The sequence below is a fragment of the Mus pahari genome, chromosome 5 (genome assembly GCF_900095145.1).
Source record: "Mus pahari chromosome 5, PAHARI_EIJ_v1.1, whole genome shotgun sequence".
NCBI lineage: Eukaryota > Metazoa > Chordata > Mammalia > Rodentia > Muridae > Mus > Mus pahari.
The window spans coordinates 100778145-100803678 of record NC_034594.1 but is presented as its reverse complement, the minus strand read 5'-3'; the positions used below and the strand labels follow the sequence as shown (position 1 = coordinate 100803678).

The 25534-nt window shown below is 41.9% G+C and overlaps 1 protein-coding gene across 1 annotated transcript in view; it reads left to right on the top strand.

Moving 5' to 3' along the window:
- The window catches only part of Nckap5 (NCK associated protein 5), an 809936-nt gene that overhangs the window by 462369 nt on the left and 322033 nt on the right, over nucleotides 1–25534 (top strand). Inside the window, exon 6 of the mRNA XM_021198000.2 lies at nucleotides 1203–1290. Coding sequence (XP_021053659.1) covers nucleotides 1203–1290 — 88 coding nt within the window. The remainder of the gene's footprint in view (nucleotides 1–1202; nucleotides 1291–25534) is intronic.

Sequence of the window (25534 nt, the reverse complement as noted above, 5' to 3'; positions counted from 1 at the left end):
AGACCACCATGGAAAGAAACAGCAATACATCAGTAGAGAGAACGCATGTGTAAAAGATTTGTTGTTATATAATATTTTCCTGCATTATTGAAACATTCCGTCATTCAGGCAAGCTCCTTAAGCAGGAAGGAAAAGGACTCAAAATAGGTTCAGGAAGTCCCTAAAACTAACCAGATTCACCAGTCCCTGCCCTGCCAGCATAAGCATTAAAAAGCTGAGAATCTCCCTCCAGCAAAGTGAAGCCAAGCTGCAAAGAAGACCTCCCTGCCCATCCCCCAAGACAAGTGAAGCTTGTCTGCTTGGAAAAAAGCAGAAACCAGCCCAGCTTCTTGGAAGAGGTCTAGAGCAGTTGAGGTACCTGAAGGAGACACTCTCCAACCTGCTGAGCTGCCTTCAGGCTGCAGCATGCTCCAGGCGCTTAGTTTTGTGAGCTGGGATGAGCTTTGGTGATGCGACTCTCTGAGTCATTTCTGTTTCTATAAGTAAATCCAATAAAACTCATCTGCTCACCAAGGTGCACTTAGGTGGTATCCATACCTGAGGATGGATTCCACCCATGGCATGGGTTCCCTATCTGGGGTGAGTAGACATGTGTCTTGCATCTCCCTGGGATAAGTTTTGTCATACAAGTTCTGTTAATGTGGCAAATTGATCAAAGGGAGATTTATGTGAGATATTGTAGTGAATAAAAAGGAGAGGTGACACGTGATGAGAGCTGCTAGGAGATGTGTACAGGAACAGAATGACTGTAGTGACTTCATGTCCCCACTGCTGCCCACTGCTGCTGTCCTTCGCTCCCTTCCTGTCTATATTCTTCTTTCCTCCCCTTTCCTTTTCTCCATATATCGCCCTGCCTTCCCTATCTCTTTTCTTCTTCCTTCCTTGCTTCTTTCCTTCCTTTTCCTCTGTCCTTTCATCCCTCTCTGTCCCTCTCCTGTCTCTCTCATCTCTCTGTGTCTCTCTGTGTCTCTGCCTCCCTCTCTCTGTGTGTCTCTCTGTTTCTCTCTCTCTCAATTAAACCCATAGCTTTGCATCTACCCCTAAGCTGTATTCCCCATTCCTCAAATCCTTAGCTTAGGAAGCAGAGGAAAAGGGAAAGACATTGACTCTTCTAAGCTTGGGAAGTACGTGCTGAGATGACTGACAGCCCCATGTTAGTGGGAAACCATCTTGAAGAATGTCTTCATGTTTCTGTTTCTTAGAATGGAAGAAACTGTCCGAAGTCTGTTGCAGAGCCAAGGATCTCCAGAGCAGAAAAAGGAAGAACCTGCCAAGATCGCAGCCTACCAGGTACACCATGTTTCTGACCCTAAGATCGCAGCCTACCAGGCACACCAGATTTCTGACCCTAAGATCACAGCCTATCTGGTACACCATGTTTCTGACCCTTGGCTGGGTACCAATGTATTTGATTTGCTTTTCTTCTTCGAAGCCATCCAGTCACTTTTATTTTGAGTGAAGAAGATATCCAGGATTGACCTATGGCCATCACATGCACAGACTTGCACATGTGTACATATGCATATACACCAAAATGTAGTTATATGAACCCCAAATCTTTTCATTTGTTCTTCTTCATAGATCACTAATAAAAGTACATTTTCAGAACTCTTTCTATACCTCAGTCCCTTAGTTCCTAGAGAGAAGAGAGTTATTAATTTGAATTCAAGGTATACAGAGGAAGGTATTTTGTTCATTGTATTTGTCTACTTTAGGATCATCCATCAGATGGAACATGGGTTATAAAAACACAGGGCTCTTGTTGGGTCATTCAGCAAATACTTGTTTTCTGAGATATATAGGCATGTCCTTATCCTCTGGCTGGAAATGAGGGAGAGCATGAGACAGAGTGGTTGTGGTGTGGAGTGGGTTTGGGAGCACTAAGTTCTTGGTGGGTTCCCTTTATTCGCCAATTATAGTGTTGTAAAGATGGCGCAGAGTGTCAGTACAGCTTATGTAAGACACAGCTGACCGTGCTGGTGGATCTCCTGGTTATCCATCTTTCTCAGGTCACATACTGAATTTTATAAAATAGCAGAGAAATTTGGTCTGTCCTAATGTGGGATATCTTTACCATACCTGACACAGATTTTCTCACTTGCACCATTTCCCCTGGAGGGAGCTTCACACCTGTGTGAAGGTCCAGCCTCGGGGAAAGCTATAGCTCATTTGGGTTTCCTTGGTGGTGCAAGTGTTTGTCCAGAGACTTGTATTGTCATTTACTATTGAATAGCAGAGCCACAACTCCTGGTGTTTGAACTCTACACCCATTGTTTTGTACACATTAAATAGGGTCAGATTTTGTTTGCCGGGTATGTTTCTGAATGCATTGCATAATGTAGTCCTTATATGAATTATATCTTGTCTTATTCAATGTGAAGGCAGGCAAAGTAGGACAGGCATTTCTGTCTAAGAGCTGAAGAATGCCCCTGTACCATTTCTTTTTAGTTTGAATGATTTTCATGACCTCACATTTTGTGTATGAAATCATTTGTGTGCAAGTGCACATGCATGTGTATGCACATGTACCTATATGCATGTACTTATGTGCATACTTGTGTGTATGCATATATAACTCTACCTATGTACCTGTGTATATCTGTGCATGTGTGCACACATGCACATATGTACATGTGAGTGAGATTTGCCTGTGTGAATAGGTGTATATGGGTATATGGTTACACATGTACATGTGTGCTCATAGAGAAACAAGAAGACAACCTTGGCTGCTATTCCTTAGGACTTGTATATTTTGTTTGCTTGTTTTGTGACTTGGTCTCTCACTAGCCTGAAACTTGCTCATTCAGCTATGCTGGCTGCAGGGAGCCCCAGGGATCAACATGCCTTACTTCTCAGTGCTAGGATTAAAAACATGCAGCATCTCACCTGGCTTTTCCATGTGGCTTTTCTAGTAAAGCCACATGGCCTTGTGTGATCTAATCCCAAGAGAGCTGGTCCCCTGCCTAGGACTTCCCATAGCTGAGCCATTCTCTATGGACCACCACTTAATATGGGCACAGGAACAGGAATCCTTGTGTCAAGGTACAAATGGCCAGTGCTGTCACCTCTAAAGATTCTTGTCTGTCCAGCATCCTCTAAAATGGGTGTTTTTGTGTCCACCTTAAGCTGGTGCTATACATACCTATCTGACTCCTACTGGAATTAGAACTGAGTCCCAGATATTCCCAGGGGGCCTGAGTGGCATTAAATGAAACCACTATGTGTTGAGATAAAAGTGGGCACATTCTAAAAACCCAGATCAAAAAGTCACAGGGGCTGGAGAGATGACTCTACACCTAAAGTAGTTGTGCAAGTGCAGGGACCTGAGTTCCCTGCCTAATACCTATGTATAGGTCAGGTGTGGTAGCACACACACTTGTCATGGCAGCACTGTGGAGGCAGGGTCAGCAGGACCCCTGGAATTCACGGGCTGGTTAGCACAGCCTAATCAGTGACACCCAGGGAAAAGAAACCCTGACTCAAAAAATAATCATAATAACAGTAAATAAATAAATAACTCAAAAAAGAAAGCCACCAACAACAAAAAAACCAAGAACCAAAACAAAAACAAAACAGTGTCGATGGCTTCAAGGAAACAAAAGCCAACATCAACCCCTGACCTCCATGTGAGTAAGTACACACATGAACTCTCCCATGTACTTACACTCGTTCACACACTATTCAATCTAGCTGATGAATAATCAAATGGAAGAGATGAGAAAGAAAAGCCACAAGTGTGTAGGACAGGCAATGGTAGCCACTCATGTTTGCAGTGGAAGTACCATTGCCAGTGTGATGGAGCCATTATCTATGTGCAGAGAAGTCACTGTGTACACTGGGGATGGACTCCTTTCTCTGGAGAGGAATGAGAGACAAGAGAAGTTTTCTTCAGGAGACCCCCAGTGTAAACCTCTGCTTCCCTCTCAATTCATCTGGCTCTGTGGCTCCTACTCTCTGGATATTCCAGGCTTACAGACAAGCCATGCTGCATCTTCTTGCTACCCTGGCTGGCCTATTATATAGTTACGTATGGAAACTTATGTTAGGAAAAAAAAATCCAAACTGCACATGAAAAAGAGGATCATTGAGCATCTGTGAAACAGAACAAGTGTTAGGAGACAGACACATCGTCTCTCTATCTACCAGAATGCATACCCACGGGCAGCCTGGATGTACTTGGATCCTCATAGCACTTGTGATGTATTGGCCTTTCACAGGCCCCCTGTGTCCCCAGCTGCCTGTGTGCTTCTCCGCTGTAACTGCTGTACTCCCTCGGGTTCCAACTTCCCTTTTTAAAAATAAGGAACGTGAATTGAATCACATAAGTTAATTCATTAAAAATGTGACAGCCAAATGGGACGAGGAACAAGACTTTGGACCTCACACAGAAAGTCTCTGTGTTCCTCATTTTTCATGCTTTTAAAAAGAGTTTGGAACTAAATTGGGGAATTCTAAATATAAATATCCTCAGTGGGCTACAATGTTGTTAAAACGACACAAGAATAAAATGTCAAATGCCTTCTGGAGAATTCTATTCTGTTTGCACACTTAGAAGTCAACACAGGGAGAGTCCTTGTGTCTGTTCCTTTTGTCTATATGCACATGTGTATTGATTTGGGGGCATACATGTATATGTATGTGCAAGCAAATGGAGGACAGAGGTCAATGTTGATGACATCCCACTGGTGCTGAATACCTGGCTTTTGCAAACAGGTTCTTTCCTGGCCTGGAATTTAACAAGTCCTGTAGGGTAGTTGACCTGCAGGCTCCAGGGATTGGCCTGTCTCTTCCTGTGCTATACTGGGATTACAAGCATGCGGCACATTGCTTGACTTTTCATCTGGGTTCTGGGAATTGGATACAGGTCCTTTTAGTTGGCATAGAAGGTAGCCACAAAGGTAGAGTAGAGGCTGAGTCCAAAGAATTAAATAGTCCTCATGGTAGAGAGTTTATAGAACTCTGGTTATTCACAATGACCAGAAAAGTGATCACAGTGTTCAAGTTTGTCTGACTCTGTTATTCCATTTTCCCTTCTTGGTGAGCCTTGTAATAGCTGAGCCTGGCACCATCACTTGGTGAGCCTTGTCATAGCTTAGCCTGGCACCATCGCTGGCAAAGATGGGCTCCATGCAGGCCCTCATCCTTCCATCCACATCTAAATGAGCTTAGAATCTTATGGATTTCCCTTGGGTAACTTTTATTAGTTTACATTAATTATACAAACTAATAAGCATCACAGTGACATTTTTTGTATGTCACACATTATGCAGGTGACCATATTCACCCCTTCCATATTTTATAGAAAAAAAAATGTCCACTGTATGTCGCCTAGTTCAACATTTAAATTACTTTTTTCATCCTTAAGTAATTTTTCAAAATAATTGCAAGGTGTGATTAATTATGGAGAATGCCCTATTCCTGGTTATCCAGAGACCTGTTCATCTCAAAAATAAATGTTTTAATATTAGTGAATCTTCCTGTGTGGGGGAGTACAGGAGCAGACATGTCATGGCACATGCATGGAGATCAGAGGAAAACTTTCAGTTCTCTCCTTTCAATATGTTCTGAGGTAGGATGTCGCCCACTCTGTTGCATCTCTCTGTGTTCTAAGCTAGCTAGCCCATGAGCTTGCTGACAACTCCTCCCTCTGCCTTGTCTCACCACAAGAGCATGGGAAATACAGGTGTACATGACCATATCCTGCTTTTTACATGGGTTCTAGGGCTTGAACCTGCTGAGCCATCTCCTGGCCTGAAATGTACGCGTTAATTTGGTTCATGGCAATGTCTGGGACCTTATCACTTATCACCAGGCTGCTTAAGACCAGCCTGGGCAAGTTGTCGATTTTCCACAAGTTAGCTATAAATGCCTTTCTAATGTACTAAAACTTATTCTGTGGGCAAGGATGACCTTTAACTTCTGATCATCCTGCCTCCACTCCTGAGTGCTGAGATTACAAATATCCAACATCATTTCCTGTATATGAGTTCCTGGGTTAGAACTGGGGGCTTTGGATGATACGCAAGCCTTTGAACGACTGTGATTCATCCATGTCCCTAAAAAATAAATAAGTTATAATTCTTACCAAAAGCAATGGGAAATTTGTTATCTCAAACTTCATGTTTTTCTTTTACCATCATGATTTAAGTATACTCAAGTATGTAAAACCAAAACTGTAAGTACCCCACTCAGAAAAGTTAGAATTGCAAAAATAAGTTCCTTACCCTTGAAAGAAAGAAGAAACCTCTTTCTTTGAAAGCATCTTTAATATCTATATTCGGGGCATAAAATGTAAAGTTTCCAAACTGTTACCATGATATTTTCTTTTTTTGCACCAGCAAAGCAGTATAGCAAAATTAAAGTGTGTGATTTTCAAGTTAGAAAGGTCTTGCTTTCTCATTCTTCACAGCCTTGGCTGAGTCTTGATGTCACCTAAGTGACTAGCTATGGAGTCAGATCAGTGACCACACTCCTGAATCCACTGAATTAAAGCTATGATCATGGTGTGCTTCTTGGTTTTGATGTTTTCTTTGACAGAACAATCTAGTAATTTCTCTGGCCACGGTGACTTGGCTGGGAACCAGGGAGATGCTTGAATACCACCCCCATTCCAACTAAAAGGTCTGCATTCCAGTCACAAGGGTCCCCTTCCTATTATGGAAGAGAATGAGGTTGAAGTTTGGAGCAGGGTTCTCCCCACAATCCCTATCCTCCTCCAGCACACACACACACACACACACACACACACACACACACACACACCACATGTAGCATGCATTCATCAACTCTGAGTCATTCCTACTTTTACTTGTTCTGGTATGTGACCTGGTAGTCACCTAGCTAAGAGAAAGGACACCACTGTGAATCATAGGAGCTATTTATAGAGGGTTTCCTTCCTTTTCAGTGCCATTTAAAATGTTATTACATTTATTTATTTATCTACTTCATTTGTGCAGTTGGGGGTTGAGATGGAGTCAAATACCATACACAGCACACCTCTGGAGGTCAGAGGACAGCATGTATGAACCTGCTGTCCCCTTCCATGCTGTGGGTTCAGGGGATCCAGCGCTGGTCATCTGGCATCTTTATCCACTGAGCAATTCTGTTGGCCTGTTTTTACCATTTTTATTTTAACCTAAAGAAAAGATATAAAACATTGATGAACAGTAAATTCATCCAGTCCACTTGTACAGCTAGGAAAAAAAAAATGGGATCTAAAGTTCTGCTCTTTGTGGAGAGAGTAGTGAAGTCTTGGCACAGTTATTTATAAAATGATAAATAATTGGGATATGAAATATTTTTAGTGAGTGCTGTTATTTATGCCTGAGACCTGTAAACTTAGGAAGACTCTTGATTCTGTGCTGAGAGCTTTGCCCTTTTCTTAGAATCTCTCTGAACTCTGAATTGCTGCAGGAGTGGAGAAGGTGCTAAATGGAGTGTTTTTATTATGTGTTAAGTTTTAAAGGACTGAAATGATCCCTTGAGGGAGCAATTTTTTTTTAGTTCCTCTTTTGCTTGGTTCTAAGCAGTGTCCTTTATTCACAGAAGGTCAGATCAAAGTATGTGCTTCGATTCAGAATAGAAAAAACGTACTGCCCTTTGTTAAGGATGGACATTCGTTTTTCTTTATGATGCGTATAGGAGTTTTATAATTTTCTACCTAATATAATTAGAGTTCTAGAAATTTCTAAAATAATCTCATTTAGGAATGATTTCTTCTTGCTGCACTAACTAGTTATTTTTAAACTCATAATGCCAAACTTATGTTGATGTGTGTGTACACAAATGTCTGTATGTGTACAGGTGTTTGTGTGTGTGCACAGGTGACTGCAGACATGTGTGTCTATGCTTGTAGAGGCCAGATAGTAACATCCAGTGTCATTTCTCTTGGGCACTGTTTGCCTACCTTTTTTTATTTGGCAGGGTGAACATGTGTAGTGGTCAGGGGACAACTCAGAGAATTACCTTCTTTTCTTTGACTATGAAGTGAAGTTATCCCCAAGATAAAACTTAAGTTTTAAGAATCAGCAGCAAGTGCCTCTGTCTGCTGAGCCATCTGATGTGTCCCCAGCAGCTTTTGTGAAACAGCATTTCCTTGTGGCCTACAGCTTTCTCCTTAACCTAGACTGCCTGGCTTAACCAGTGAGCCTAAGGGACCAACCGTCTCTACCTCTGCAGCTCACAAGTACACAGCACTACACTGTCACTAGCCTTTGAGACAAATTGAGGCGTTTGAGAACTATGCTTGAGAACATTACAACCTAACCTACCTCATTCTCAGAATTTCACCGCTCTTGCGAGTTCTGATTCTATCTCCTCGTTCTTAGTTTCCTCCTAAACCCTCTCTTCAGACCTGAAGATTTCGACTATTAGATATTTTGACCCTTGAACTGAATTCTCACTGGGTAAATGTAGGACAGGGCTTCCCTTCTGAAACAGATGTAACCTATAAATGAATGCTGCTCTGGGAAGGTGCCTTCCCAGCTCACTTCAGCACAGGGCTAGACTTTTCTACTGTACTCAGATATTGTCTAGGTCAGGAAGTCCCAGGTAGAAAATCTAAAAGATGCTGCATTTTGGTAAGTATGTAGCGTGGGTAAATTGGTGAGATGCTTGAGATAACTGGTTCTATTTTTCTTTTGGGAGACAAATGAGTTTGAAGGAGCCGAATCATAGTATCCACTCTTGAACATTGACCTACCTTCTTAACTCACCCCAGGCTAACACACTGGGCTTAATTTATAGGACTTGGCTTACTGATGATTCATGAAGGGAAAAATAGTCTTGTAAAAGGTTTACTCTTTTAGAATGAGGAAATCATAAAGCAGTCAGAAGGGCTAAAGTTCTCTCTCTCTCTCTCTTTCTCTCTCTCTGTGTGTGTGTGTGTGTGTGTGTGTCTGTCTGTCTGTCTGTCTGTCTGTCTGTCTCCCTTTGTCTATGTCTCCCTTCCCCCTTGCTCTATCATATTATCAAGCTCTTCCATACACAGTGACTCATCAGCTTCAAGTTCTAGGATTATAGGTGTTGACTGTCACACTTGGCTTTTTAGGTAGGTACTGGGGATCAGAGCTGACATACTCATATTCATGCAAGAAATCTCCTTATTCATTTTGTTTGCAGAGTGACCAGAGCCGTAATCAGAGGAGAATGGTTTGGGTGAGAGGCAAGAGGAATGTGATACTGCCTGAAGCTTGTTAACTTACTGAAGCCCTTGCAGGATAAATATGTTAACTGACTGACAGCCACATCTTGGGCAGTGTCTTGGGCTTCATGAGTTTCAGTGCTTGGGCCTAGGTATTGCTCAACAGGTTCTAAACTTGCATGAAGTGACCATCTATTCAAAAATGCCTTCCTTGGGACTCAATAAGAATCCAAGGGTTTAGACTGTGATAGGATTCTCATCCTGTCTGGTCTTAACATATATCATGTTCCTGTAATTTCTTAGCAACTAAAATGGGCTATTCATGTGTTTAATAGCTTTAATTGTTTCCCAGTTGATTCAATGTGTGGGAGTCATTGTGACTTTTACAGTTCCTGGATGATAACTTTGGTATAGTTAGAGTTCACTAAGGGAACGAAACTGATCAGATTACTATGTATTAGAAGATTGTTTATTTGATTGATTTACATGGTAGACTTTGGAGAGCCAATGGCTGGCTCATCAGAGAGGCCAGATCTATGGTAGTTGATGAATTTATGGGGCTGGACAGACTGAAATGTTGTAAACGGAACAGGATATGCTCCAAGTAAGACTGTATAATCTGAACACTTGCTTCCCATTTAGTGGCACCATGAAAGAACATTTCAGAGACTAAACCTTGCTGCAGAAAGTATATCATTGGGATGGGTTTTGATGTTTTATAATCTAGCACCACTTCCTGTTTCGTGTGTATGAGTTTCCAATGTGTAGAATGAATGTGACCACTCTGCCTCCTGATGTCAAGGCCAGATTCACGCTCCTGCGCCCATGTTTTCCCTGTCACTATGGACAGTATCCCCTCTGAAAACAGAGCATATTATCACGGTGTTCTATGCAACTGGAAAGTAGCTGATATGCCCCAGGAGATGGTATGGAACCAGCTGATCCTTATGTTGGAAGCCCAGGAAAAGATCTCAAAGGAAGTCTAAACTATGTTCTCAGGGAAATGCAGGTGGCATGTTTTTTCTTTTTACACATCCCAGATATTTTTTTTAAAAACTCTGGTCGTTAAAGTTAATTGTTTAATCTGACATGGTATAGATACATGTGATAGATAGATGGGTCTCTATGCATGCCTGTGGGGAGGCTCACCTTAAATGTGGGTGGAATCGTTCTTGATCTGGATAAAATGGAAAAGGTGAGATAAACAGTTGCAGCATTCAAGGCTCACTGCATCCTCTAACCAGATGCAGTAATGCAAAGTAATCAGCTTTTTACTGACTCTGATAGCATTGAGATTGACTAGGGGAGGAGATGATAAATGATCCGTAACCAGCTAAAACTCGCCCCACCTTTGCCGCTTTTAGAACATGTGGGTTGTGCTCACGTGCTCCTGGATATAGTCAGCTCTTAAAAAATGGAGATAAAAAAGAAGCCTGCTAAGCATCGCAGCCTCTCCTGCCTACCTGTCAGCTGGCAGCCTTGCTCAAATGTGAATAATACTATGTGTTATTCCCTTTGCACAGAGCTCGTGGAAGTTAATATCAGCAGAAAGCAATCAGATACCAAAGATCTCAGGGAACATTTAGGATGTTCCATGGATAACCACAGTAGTCCCATGGAGGGCACTTACTAATAAACCAAGTTCATGGTCCCTTAAACCCACTAAAAATCATGTCTCACCATGGCTCGTGTTGCCTTCTCTGCATAAATGAATGGCCAGTGTTCTCTTTCTGCTTGATTTTGTAGTTAGATGTGGAGATACAAGTGCATTTTCCCCCAAATGGGTCCTCTTTGGGTAGATTTTATAACTCCCTTCTAATCCATTTTGTTCTGTACCAAATTAATTGATTAACTAATGAATTAGCACAGCAATCCCTTTGTCTGCCTGCTAAGGCCAAGTTGATGCCTTAGTCTGAATTAGGAAGTTTCTGCTGTAATTACAAGTGATGATCTGAGAACAGCTCCTTTGCAAATACTCTACAATCTATTTTATTGCATTTACAAAATAATTTGTAAACATACCCTCAAGATATAAATTAGGCTGTATTTCTCTTGGGTCACTGTATTTGATTTTCTTTCCAAGCCTTCTGTTATTGCATTTTTCTTCTTTGTGTATTTTTAGCACTTCTTTCCTTTTGAGCAGCTCAACATTACCTCGAGGGGATGATAGTGAGAGCAGGCACAGAAATAATTAATATCTCCTTTGCAGTCATTTGATCCACACGTTAGCCTTTTCAAATAGCTGGAGCAGGAAGTTAGGTTCACCTTGTCATGGAAGAAACTTCGTTTTTCTCAGGAAGTTGACTTTTTGAGTGTTTTAGAGTGAGTCAGGCTGCTGTGGGCTGGATTCCACAGTTTGGTAGGGATAACATTAGTTGTATTCTCTACCCATATTACTCAAACTCAGCTGTGTCTGGCAGTCACCTCTACAGCTTTAAACAGTACTCATCTTGAGGGGGTAGATGGCTTGGTGGCTTGAGTATGGTTCTTTGAACCCGTGTGGTACCACGTGCTTGTAAACCCAGCAATGTGGGAGCAGATCCATGGCCAGCCATATAGCCTATTTCACAAGTTTCACAAGTGAGAGACTCAACACTAAGTTGGAGAAGCAATTGAGGAAGATATCCCAGCTTCAACCTCTAATCTCTACATATGCCTGACATAGGTGAGTAGTCCTCCCACACACTTGCACTTATAAGTACATCACATACATGCATTCATACACACACACAAACACACACACGTGTGTGCATGCACACACAAACATGCACAAAAACAAGCTATGCATGCCCTACTTGCACTCCAGGGATTCTGAGCTATCTAGCTTGAGTGTGGCCTAAGCATAGGAATTTGCATAATCCCCACATCTTTAGCAGGGCTGCAGAACAGTTCAACTTTACATGTTGCTTTCCTGCTAGGTGAAGATTGCTGCAATCGGGTTTTGTCTTCATTTCCCTGATAGCAGTATTTTTCTCAGAGTAGCCAGTATAGGAGACATGTTGAGCTTCTAGGGAAGGAAGAAACTGAGTTGGTTCCTGGAAGGCAATAAACTTTAAATAAATGAGAGGACCTTTGGTGCTGTGGGAACTCAGATTAAAGGCAGCATATAATCATAGGTGGTCTGATGAGAAAAGAGAATCATGGGTATTCTGATAAGAGAAAGCCAAGAATCATGGATAGTCTGATGGTAGACAGCAGAGGAAAATGGCCATGGTAGGACAAGGAAACAGAAGACCCTGGGTACTCTGATGAGAGAAAGCAGTATGATTATGGAGGCAATGAGGATTATGGAATACTCTGGTGTAGGAAGCAGGGGATTGTGGGTTGATGTGATATCTCCAGAGACAACAGCCCAAGTTCCAACTGAACAACTTATAGATGCCAAGTGTTTAGCGTTACCAAAAGTCTGAGAGCTATGGAGACATTGTCCCAGCCATACTTGGTACATGCCTTGGTAGTGAGGTTCAGAGTCAGTGTATGAAGTGTACACATGCCAGGGTGTCACTCCAGAAAATGATGGTACATGGCTGGGCCCTGTACAAGCATTCCAGACAGAATGAATGAGATACGGTAGAGAAATCTTGGGAAGCAGATTTGAGGGAAAACTCGGCTGTGGGAAGGTTCTAATGGACAGCAGTGTAAAACGGATTAGTGAGAGGAAAGCACAGACTGTAAAACAGACAGACACACACACACACACACACACACACACACAAATTACAAAATTCTAAATTTGCCCTAATTAGAGTTGCCTACTAACTAAACTTCAGGCCTGATCTCCTTTTGAGAGACCTAACTGATAAGCCAGTGTTGGAGTTACCAAATGAAGACATTTTTCTTGGTACACCAGAAGGCCCTGGAGATGCAGAGGTTCTGGACAGTAAGATTCCAGGGCCTGCATCATACTCAACCCCTCTCTGTTCATAGCTCTGAACTACACAGAGCTGAGTTTCCAGGCTGGCCTGAGCCATTCTGACTCTTCTACCAGCATCTGGAAAAGTCTTTGGCTCACAGTGCCTTCTGGGGTTTTGGGTTGAGAGGGAGAGGGGAGAGAGGGGGGGAGAGAGAGAGAGAGAGAGAGAGAGAGAGAGAGAGAGAGAGAGAGAGAGAGAGATGAGTGCCATTCTTGCAGTGCAGGAGTCATGCAGGAGGCCTGGGGGTCATTTCTATTAGGCTCTTTAACATGGTTGTCCATCTCTCTTTTAAATCATGTGACTTAAAACGGCTGATATCTCATTTTTCCAGTAGTGGCAAAGATATAAGCAAATCATATAACAAATCATATTTATGAGTGTTTTGGGTTTTTTTTTTTTTGTCTTGTTCATGTTGACTATGTGACCAGTTTATCCCTATGGCTTGTGTGTGTGTGTGTGTGTGTGTGTGTAGGGAGGCCAGAGGAGAACCTTGGCTGTCATTCATCATGTATCACACATTTGTTTTGGTTTGTGGATAGGGCCTCTTACTGGCCAGGAACTTGCCTAGTTTTCAAGGCAGGCTTGTTAATGAGCCCTTAAGCTGCTTCTCTCCACTTCTCTAGTACTGGGATTATAGTTTCCCTGTTGTGTTTATGCTGATCCTGGGGATCAAACTCTGATCCTCATGCTTGCAAGGCAAACAATTTCCTGGCTGAAATTTCCTCTTCCCAGACCTGCCTATGTTTTTCTAAGGGACAAGTTCAGGTGCAATAGATGAGGGTTGATCACCATGTGGAGAGGAATGGTCTTAGAAGCCCAGTGGAAACAGTAGAAAACACTGCAGGTGTCTGAGGCCACTGAATCTCAGAGCTGAAAGTACTCTTTCACCCTACATCTCTTATTGACTTTTACATGCAAAGAAATTGCTCCAGTATCTGTCTAGATTAGAGGCAACCACCCTATCACAGAGTTTCAGACTTAGCTCCAGCTTCCTGAACACTCACATCATCACCAGTAACTGTCCAAGATTATTGACACTAAGATGGCCACTGGGTAAATACAGTAGGCCATTTATTGTGGAGAAAGTTAGAAGCTCTCTGGGAGAACCAATTATGTTGGAACCCCAATTTGCCAAGTTATTTCTCTTTAAATACATTGATTTTTTTTAATATGAAAAAAAAAATGTTTATCCAGGTTTCAAATGAACTTCTTAAATGACTCTTTCATATTCTGATGTCTCTAATTGGTTTTAGGATTCTATTAATGTTTTTGATAATTTATATAAATCTCCTTCCCTCTTACCAAGGATGAGTCACCTGCCCCCCTCTGGAGCTGTCTCTGCCTCTTGGCTCCCACTGAGGCTGTAAGTGGCTTGTCAGGATCTACTTCCCACTCCATGACAAAGAGACACCTCACCTGAGGACTTCCTGACATTTCCAGGGGCTGGGGGATAAAAATAATAGTTTTAATGTCAAAAAACACACCAGGACAGTATTGTAAGCTGAATTTCTTCTGGGAAACTCCTCACACTATTGAGTCTCACCATCTCTCTTGAGTTTTGCCTCATTAGTGGGCAGGTATTATCTGAATTATACTAAGTAAAATGCAGTGTTCGCATTTTAGGTTCTATTTAGGTCCAAGTAGGTAAGTCCCCCACCCCCCACCCCCAATCTCTGGAGAGAAGTCTCCACTCAAATTTAAAGTAAATTTTCCACCGGTGACCTTCAAAAGTACATGTGATATCCAAACCCTGGAGAGTTGTTCTTTTCAGTATCTTCAGGAAAATGGGAGGGATTCAGACCAAGAATCAGTCTCCAGAAACTGCCAAGACAGTGTCTTGGCTTACAAGTTCTCTATGGTGCTCTGAGATGAACATGGTAGTAATAATGTTTAAAATGCAAGCACACAGTCCTGGTCAACTTTTACTGTCCACTCAACACAGTCAGGAGTCATCTGAGAGGAGGGCTCTCAGTTGAGCTATTGTATAAATCTGATTGGTCTGTGGACATGCCTATAAGGGGTTGTCTTGATTGTTAATTGATACAGAAGGGTCCAGCCCACTGTGAACAGCACCATCCCTTAGGCAGGTGGTCCTGAAATGTATAAGAAATCTTGTTAAGTATAATCCAGCCTGTGAGCCAGCTAGCTCACATAGTTCATTCTCCATAGTTCTTGCTGTACGTCTTTGGTGGTGATACGATTTCTTTGGTCAAGGGTCATTCTGTATGGATGGTAACCAGCCCTGCCTTTCAAGTTTCTGCTATTGAGTTCCTACCTTATATTTCCTTAATGATGGACTACAATCTGTGATTGTAAGCTAAAATAAGTGCTTTCCTCCTCTAAATTGCTTTTGGCCAAGGAAGGTACTTTATCACAGCAGCCACAACAAACTGAGTACACACAGGCCATTCCATCTTGAGGGAGGAAATTGGCTTAATGGTATTTTCATCATGCGAGCAAATGTTCTATTGGTGCTTTATGCTAATGATGGGAAAACCTTTTATGAAATTAGCTGGCCTAGTTTGGTGGTGCACATCAATAATCCTAGCACTTAGAAGGTTGAGTCAAGAAGATCAGGAGTTTGAGACTAGACATTGCTATGTAGAGTCAGTCTCTTTCTATCTGCTGTGTGAGTCTCTCTCCAGCTTCCTCCCTCCGACCCCCCCCACCCCCCGCCTACTTTCTTTTGAAAGTACTTAGGAACACTTAACTAATTGAGCTGAATACTTGTCATCAGTGGTAACAACACAGGTGATGCCATCTGTCAATCAGCATATTAACTAACCAACAGTGACATTTACTGAATGACTTCTTGTGTTGTACTTGGTGTTGTGTTGGGGATGTGCTATGCATTTCAATCCCTAATAGACAAATGCTAGCATCCTGACCCGGCAGGCATCCCCTAGATAGCATCTCTTTACTGACATGGCTTGGCTAGGTCTGGTCTCTTTTCCTTTTGAACTGTTATTATGGCAAATTCTCCTTAATTAACCATGGAGCTATGTTTTTAAAAACCCATTATAAATCCAAAGAATAGTATGTTTACATTATTTACTGGTGTGTGCATGTGTGTGCTAGTGTGTTTGCACATGTGTGGGCATGGGTACATGCACGCTCTCGTCTACAGTGCAGAAGGGGGCTTCAGTTAGACTTAACCTGGAATTGTGGGCAGTTACAAGCTGCCTGATGTGGGTGCTGAGAAGAGAATTTGGGTGCTTTGCAAGAGTAGTATGTGTTCTTACCTGCTGAGCCATCTGTTCAGCCTCCCAAGTATTGAGTTTAAAATATATGATAAGCCACAGCCTAGTCTGGACTATCTTCAGTGTTCTCAGAACACTTTTTTTAGCCCACAGTCAAATAAAAACATTGAACATAATGCCTATTTTATAATAAAGGCTGACTCTCTCAATGTAACTTATTAAGTAGCTATATCCAAAACGTACTGGCAATACAGTTCACTGTCCATGTCATGATCTAGCCTGTGACTTGGTGCTATCTCTCACTACTGCTGCACAGCATGGCAAACGAGGGTCAGACCACATGTCACTGACTCAGGAAAAGATCAACATTCAAAGAGTGGCTCCTATTAAACTCATATTGCTTTTCCTTTCTTGTAAAGTTAAAAAAATATATATTGCTCGTTAAGTCTAACCATCATAAGTCAAGGCCTGCCTGCAGAGTTCTTATTGCTGCAACCTCCTATGAATACTTAGAGAGTTCTTTGACAAGAGGCAATTGCCTCCCAGTCAGTTCAGTTTAACAAACTCAGAAGATACATAAATATGTCTCTGCCAGCCATTGATCACATAAAAGGATCCGGTATTGACCATAATTTCTGAAGTAAACTTTGATCATCTGACAATCTGAATTGATGGGGTCATAAGACAGAATCTTACTTAATTAAAAACTTTAATTGTCAATTGAACTTTTTTTTTGCCCTCATGGTATACAGCACGATGCTTTGATAGATGTAAACATTATGGAATGGGCAAATGTAAGTTAATTAGCATATCCATTACCTCACACATTTGCCTGTTGTTTTTCTTGTGATAAGAACACTGAAAGTGTACATCTTAGCATTTCCAAGTTGAGAGTACTTGTTAGTAGCTGTAATCACCATGTTCCATGTTAACTAGCTACATATTCTTCCTGTATCACTGAAAATTTGGGTTATTTGACCAACAACTTCTGTTAACCACATATTGCTGTATGATTCTATAAGTTCATTTTTGGGGGGATCTTAAAAGTCAGAGTCCTGAGGAATTTGCCTTTCCAACTGCCTTGTTTCACTTGATGGCATGTGTTTTGAGCTTGCTCATTTACAGCAAAATAGAAAATTTATACTGTTTACATTCATTTTAAACTAGAGTTCTCCTAAGAATCCTTTCTGTGAGTGTAGTATGTATGTATACATGTATGGATGACAGAAGACAGCTTCAGGTGCCATTTTCCTTGTTTTGTTTGTGACAGGGTCTCTCACTGAATTGAAAACTTAACAAGGCTGGTCATCAAGCCCGGGGGAACTGGCTGTCTCTTTGCTTGAAGTTAGGAGTATGAACAAATACTTCTAGGCTTGGGCATTTTACATGGCTTCTCAGGATCACACACAGGTCTTCAAGCTTAGACAGCAAGCAATTTACTGACTGAGTTATCTCTCCAGCCTGTGCTTAGGCTTCCTAGCCATATGGTCCCATCAGTGTGTGTAAAGGACACTGGTGAGGTAACCATAGCATGTACCTACCTTGAGAGGTCACTAGGTGAATTGTCAGCTCAATGGAGGTTGGCTACTGCTTGGGCTACGTTCCTCTTTGGAAGTTCTTTGGCTACCCTACCTTATTAATTCCATAAAGAAACTGGGTTGGGGCAATTACAAATTTTAACCTTAAATTATGAATTTGTCTATTTGTTTGTTTGCTAGCTCTCAAGAGTTTAAGGGCACCCATTCATGATCTGTGTATTATTTTCCATCTACACAGCATTCTTTTTAGTTTTAAGTATTTATTTCATTTTTAAGTGTATGTGTGTGCATATGTATATGCATTTGCATGTGTGTGTGTGCATGTCTGTGTGTGTGTGTGTGTGTGTGTGTGTGTGTGTGTGTGTGTGTGTATACATAACTCAAGGTGCCTGTAGAATCAAGAAGAGAGTATTGGCTTCCTTGCAACTAGAGTAACAGGCTATTGTGACATGAACAGCCCAGTGTGTGCTAGAAGTTGAATTGAGTCCTTTGTGGCCCCCATAGGACATTCTTACTACTTAATATTTTCCCCTCCCAGGTTATACTCAGATAACCTTATTTCTCTAATTCCTGATGTCCAGACATCTGGAACCTACCTGTCAAGGAAACGATGTCTGGCTCTTTGATGCCTTCCCATTCCACAGGAGCCTCCCTCCATGCAGAGCACCTTTAGAACTAAACCTCTGTTACAGAAATAAATGTTGCTGATAGATGGAAGAAGCAGTAAAAGCATCAGCTGAGAATTTATTAATGTAACTGTGGGAACCTGCTCGATATGGAAGGTAGTTGGTGATCTCGAGAAGGGGTTTGAGTGAAGAGTAATGCAGAGGAGAAGTGGATTGATGTGCACATGGCTGTGAGTTCATCTCAGGCACATAAAGCAAACACTCTGCCCTCTTATCCATCATACACATTTAATCTCGGAGATTTCATTGCGTGCTTCATTCACTTTGTGAGTCAAATCCGGGGATGAAAGAGGGGGAGTTTTATATGTTTTTGCCTGGCAGTGGGAATGCTAAACTGTGAACAAATTGGGATGTTCTTTTAAAATCCTGTGATTTATCTCATGCTATTTTTCTCCCACTTTTAAAATTTAGTATGCTAGTATGGAACAAAAGCTGCTAGCAGTCCCCGGGAATGGGGACTTGGCTGCAGTGTTTGCACAAGTACTACCTACAGCGGCCATATATTCTGAGCACCCTCCCCATCACCTCAAAACAAATGGGTCAATGAATCACAGGGGCTGAAGTTGCTAGGGTGCCTAGGGGAGCCTGTCAAAAAGTCTCTGGCCTTGCTGCTTTTCTGTCTAATGGTATTGTTTTAATCTTTTATTCATTTTTGATAGTATCATACATGGATACATTGATCATATCTACCCCTAGCTCTCCACCCACTTTCCTCAGTACCCTCCATCATTATTCCCTCCCACCTTTCTTTTCAATTTTGTTGTGACCCACAGAGTTCACTTAGTGCCCACTTGTAACATCGACTGCTCTTCTTGGCTTGATATCGTACAGGTCTTGTGCAAGTTATCATAGCTACAGTGAGTTCCTCCCCACTCTCTAGCTCTTACAGTCTTTCTGTCCTATCTACAGTAGTACTCTATGGATCTTGGGAGGTGGGGGGGGTGGTAGAATGGCCCATGTAGTGTTGAGCCTTCAGTAGTCATTTATCCTCAGCTCTTGGGTCAGTGATGAGTCCCTGACCAAAGCTGAGATGAGTGCTCGTCATGAGTATAGGCATAAATATTTAGATGACAGTTTGACAATATGCCCCTTTTATAAAACAAGAGTAGCAGGTTCCCCACTGGGGCCTTTGACCTCCTGGGCCATGCCCTTTTGACCAGGTTAATAATATCAGGTATGAATTAGCTCCTGTGGCACAGGCCATGGATCTAATGAGAAAGGAGCTTGATTATTACCATATTCTTCATGTCACCATTGTGCCAATTGACTGATGTATATTATAGTGACAAATCAGATCCTCATTTCATCATTAACCATTGAGTGGTAGTGGTTTGTTAAATCTACTCTGAGCCTAGCCCTAACATTTGTCATGCAATTATTTGCTCTACAGAATGTCCTAGGAGCCTAGAACTATATGCTGCCTGCCAGTAGCATAGTTCATGGGAAAATGAAGACTACAGGTTCTCAGATGGGATCACTATTAAGAATAAATCTGTGCTGACATGAAAAAATCTTTAAGTGAAATTAGTATTGTTTCAATTCTTAGTTCTGACACTTAGTGGGAATCTGGATACTTAATAACTACTCAAGCCAATTCTCTTATGTGTAACGGAGACTGGGATATTTGGATGGTTCATGTATGTAACATACTTGTGGGCTTACTTGTTTAACTTTGAGGTTTAAGATTGTGATAGTTCATCTTTATTGCCAAATTGAGTGGATTTAAAATTACTTTGCCGGGCCGGGCATGGTGGCACAAGCCTTTCTTTAATCCCAGCACTTGGGAGGCAGAGGCAGGCAGATTTCTGAGTTCGAGGCCAGCCTGGTCTACAAAGTGAGTTCCAGGACAGCCATGGCTATACAGAGAAACCCTGTCTTGAAAAAAATCAAATAAATAAATAAATAAAAATAAAATTACTTTGCCAAGATTCTTCTAAGTGTGGTGATAAGGGCGTTTACAGAGAGATTTCAATGAGGAAGGACCCACCCTAAATATGGGCAGCTTCATTCCATGGCACAAGGTCTTGGACTAAATACAAGGAGAAAGTGAGTTGAGCAGCAGCATTTGTCTCTCTCTGCTTCCTTAATTTTGATGCTACATAACCAGCTGATTCAAGGCCCTTCCATCATGCCTCCCCTGCATGGCAGATTGTACCATCAAATGTTCCATCTATATGGCTTCTCGGGTATTTGGCCTCAACAATGAGAAAACTAATACTCTTGCATATTTATTGTTATTCAGTACCTTTTGTGTTCCAGAAGAATTTACCATTTCATGCTAATTACACCCTAGTCTCTATCTTATATGCTTGAGTATAAATGACTGCTTATTTCAGTTTTTGCAATGAGTTAGTGTAGATGAGACCTACGGCTAGATATTCAGAGGGAAAGCATTCTGTTGTCAACTTTGCCAAGGAAGGACGTTGGCTTCACTTCACTGTCATTCCTTTTCCTATCTTCAAGCTAAGGAACCACAGGAATCTACAGATGTCAAAAGATAAATAGCCATTGGCTAAAGACATAGCTCTTTTGGTAAAGAGTTTATAAGGCAAGAAGTAGGATCTGAGCTCACATACCCAGCATACATGGAAAACACTACACATGCAGCGGCCCACATTTGGAATTTCAGTTCTGGGGAACCAAAGCCAGGTAGCCCTCTGGAACTCATTGCCATACCCAGTAGAGCCTACTTAAAGTGTTCTTGTTTAGTGAGGGACAATTTCCAGAAAAGAACTAAAGACAAGCAGCACTTGAGAAATGCCACTTAAGGCTGACCTTTTCCCTCAACACACACACACACACACACACACACACACACACACACACACACAATTGGCAACTATTACCATCATCTCCGTATATGTAGTCTTTGTATCCATGTCATTTGATAAAAATAATAATAAAAGTCAAGAGATGCTTCAGAGATTAACTCAAGGACACATTTGTCTGTGAGTGTAAACATAAATAGAAGACATCTTGACACTATGTCTGTTAACTCAACAACACTGGATCCTAAGATCTCCCTTGCCAACTATTTACCAGAGCTGGACTAACTTCTGTGGAATAGGCCTCAAACCCAACCAGGAAATAGTAGATTACTCCAAGTATAATAGTGTTAAGCAAGTCATTGATATTAATCCCCTCTAAGGCTCAGGAACATTGGGAGATAGCAAGAGGCAGAGTGTGTGTGTGTGTGGGGGGGGTGTAACAACCAGAAGGGGTGCGAATTATCATCTTCTATGCATGGCACAGTCATTGCAATCACAAACTCATAACACCTGTGGGTGCTTGCACTCACTAGGTCTTCATAAGACTGGGTTCTTCAACAGTCAGACTTGGACAGAGCCGGGGTTCACACAGCCCTACCCCTCATAACTGAACTACTTGCTACTAACAGCTTAAGGGAGAAAGTGGGAGTCATTGCCTTCGATTGTGTGCCAGCTGACGGCTCTCTCAGGCACCAGTGCGTAATTCCAGTGTAGTGCTCACACAGGTTCTCTGGTAAAACTAAATGGGTCACAAAATGAAAACTAAAGACATGAATCTGGGAAAGGGACAGGTGGGGATGAAGGAGATTAATAGGGGCAGAAAGGAGATAAAAGAGAGTATTAAGGAGAGAATAATGAGAATACATTATATACATGTGTGAAATTGTCAAATAAAATTAATCAATAAAAATGAGATTTTTCCTTTTTTTTTTTTTTTTTTTTTAATCTTTAAAGTGATTACCCTTGTCTTAGGGTTTCTATTACCAAGAAGAGAATCCATGACCACAGCAAGTCTTATAAAGGAAACATTTAATCGTGTCTGTCTTCCATAGGTTTAGTCTGTTTTCATCATTACAGAAAGAATAGCAGTACTCGGACGTGGTTCCTGAGAAGGAGCTGAGAGTTCTACGTCTAGATCCACAGGAAGCAGAAGGAGGCTGCGTGCCACACTGGGCAGAGCTTGGGGATAGGAGACTTTAAAGCCTGACCCCATAGTGACCCACTTCCTTCAGCAAGGCATGCCTACTCCAACAAGGCAATAATCTTAGTAGTGCTTCTGCCTGTGCACCAAGGAGTCAAGCACATGTGTCTATGGGGTGGGGCGATTCCTGTTTAAGCCACAACACTACCCATAAGTAACTGCCCACAGAAATGGCTCGTGGCCAGCAATCTTTCCTGATACATGTTGCAGATCCTTGTTCCTAACTATCACCCAATGTGGCTCTGTGGGCCATTCATTCCTCAGAGACATGATATGGAATGTACTAATTATATAGGGCCTAAGAAATAGACGCAGCAAAATGATGGATTTTTTCTTTAAGTGCAGAGGAAATATGCATATTAAGAAGAGCACAGAGGATGTTTTGAGAGAAGTCTTATAGGCAGATCTAATCCTAAATATGTTATATATTAAGTATTCCAAATCTCTAGTTGGATTCTAAGTATTTATATTCTTAAATTGAGTTTTACAGGTGATTAAAATCATAGAATTATAAATCCTGAAGAGTTTTGAGTTGTTCTAGGTTTGTGGATTCTGTTTAACTTGTGTGAGGTATATGAGTTTGTGTCATAGCACACAGATGAGGATCAGATGACAACATCAAGTGCTGGTATAGGTCCCCACCCTCCACTATTATTGAGGTGGGGTCTCTTTATAGTCTTGTGCATTCCAGAATAACTAGCCTGTGAGCTTCTAGGGATCTTCCCATTTTTGCCCCCTCCTCCAATTCCCTATAGGAACACTGGGTTGCAAATGCTCACACGGCTGTATCCTTGTTTTATGTGTTTCTTGGTTTTTTTCCAACACAAAGTCACTTTTACCCATTGAACCTTCCTCCTAACCACTGTATTTGTACATTGTTTTCAAAACATGAAGAAGTTGGTCAGAGAAATAAGTAATGACTATCAGGTGCACAACTGTACTGAAGCAGAGAGGGAAGGGCTGTAGACCTCACATGTCTACGTGTTCTCCACCTCAGTGAACTAATAACTATAAAACTGGGCTAGAGAAGAACAGACTTTCAATTGACAGTGAGCCAGGGCAGGGATGCAGCTTATTCAGGGGAAAGCTTGCCTTGCATACAGGGACCTGCATTTGGTCCCCAGCACTATGTAAACCCGGCACCTCCTGTGCGTCCAGCAACTGGAAGGCAGAGACAGAAGGGACTCCCTTGATTATATCGTGTGGTAGTGGAGGCCAGCCTGGTCTAAATATGACCCTTTGTCCAAACACGTCAATTCAAAACACGAAGACAGCAGAGCAGTGGCAGTTGGGCTTTGGAAAGATTAGCTACACCCCATCAAGTGTAACATCAAGACATTATACACATAATAGAGTATCTTGCCCTCTGCCTTGACACAGGTTTCTTCAGTGTGCCTTGTGGTCCTGGGTCAGACACTCCTAGCATCATAGATCAGAAGTGGGGTAGCAACAGGAAACACTAGCCGAGGTTACGTTTTGAGGTTAAGTTTTGTAAGGTGTGATTGGACATCCACGCACACATGCTTACCTGGAGGCTCATGCACCTATGCCTTCTTTGATCTCTAGAGGTTTTACTAAATTCATGTGTGTGTGTGTGTGTGTGTGTGTGTGTGTGGTGTTCAAGTGCATACACTAGAGTGTGTATGTGGCAGTCAGAGGACAACTTGTAGGCATTGGTTCTCTCCCTCCATTGTGTCTGACTCTGGATCATCCTTAAGCTGTCAGGCTTGGCAGTAAGTCGTTTACCCACTGAGTCATTTTATTGGCCCTCATTGACCTTTAGGGGGAAATTATGAACTCATTTTGGTGAGCAGTTTCTACTTTTATGCCTTATTCTGGAATCTTGTGGGTATGTTTCTCTTTATCATTCATAAAACCAGAGACAGTCAAGCATGTTTTGTCCTTTAGTAGAGCCTTCCAAGAAAGTTGGGGTGCTTCAAAATCTTGGTGTCAGTTTCTTTATAAGCCACCCAACACAGTATTGGGCTGTTAATACCATCTGCTCTACACACAGCAGTTACAAACATGGGCCTTGGAGTCCCAGGTTTTCGTGTGCTAACATAGAGAAGCGCCATTTCAGAAGCCAGCCTCTGACTTCAATAGCTGAAGTGGTTGTGTTTAATAAGCTGTGGGGAAATCTATCTCTTTTGACTTACACCTACCATTCCTATGGCCTGCCATTAAGTGCCTCTCATTTTCATTCTCATGTGAATACTGTTTTCAAGGATCAATTTTCTCTTTGTTTTCCTGATTAGTGACAAACCTGGTCATGGTAATATGCATTTCCCCTAGCACTAGAGTGGAGGGATAAGAAACATCAGAAGTTCAAGGTCATCTTAAGTCACATAGAGTGTAGTGAATGGGAAAACATCCTGGGCTTCACTAGACAATGTGTCAAAAAACAAAAACAAAACCAAAAACAAATCAAAACAAAAACAAAAACAAACAAACAAACAAAAACCCTACATTATCAGGAGAGGTAGCACTTGAGGCAGAGATAGACCAGTCTTTGTGAGTTCAAAACCAGCCTGGACTACATAGTGAATTATAGGCCAGCTGAGGCTACACAATGAAACTGTCATAAAAAAGAAATCGGTATTAAACCAAATTAGCAATGCCAAAAGCTTTTGGAAAGTGAAGGTCATTTATATCTTGCATTGATGCTGTTGAACTTTGGGTGTCAGTTTACCTGCAAAGGTCTCTAGAATAAAAGACTTCTGGCCCTGCTCCCAGATACAGACTCACAGGGGCCAGTTTGCCAAGGAATCTGCATCTGAGACAAGCACTGCGTCTGTCCCTCTGCCCTTCCCTCTGTTGACTCCACAGTCAATTGCAGTTGGTATCAGAAACCTTGAGCTAAGGATGTGTTAGTGATTTGTCATTGTTAGGCAAGCCACATACTAAAACATCTGAATTACAAGGTGGCCATCAAACTCCAAGGTCATGTACATCATAGCCTAGTCAACTCCCCACGTGAGCTGTTTCTACAGTGTCTTCTTCCTTTTCTGATAACCGTGCTCAAGTTCATACTCCTGTCTGCTTCAGATCCCATCTGCCATCTCATCCTGGCCACCACCACACGTGC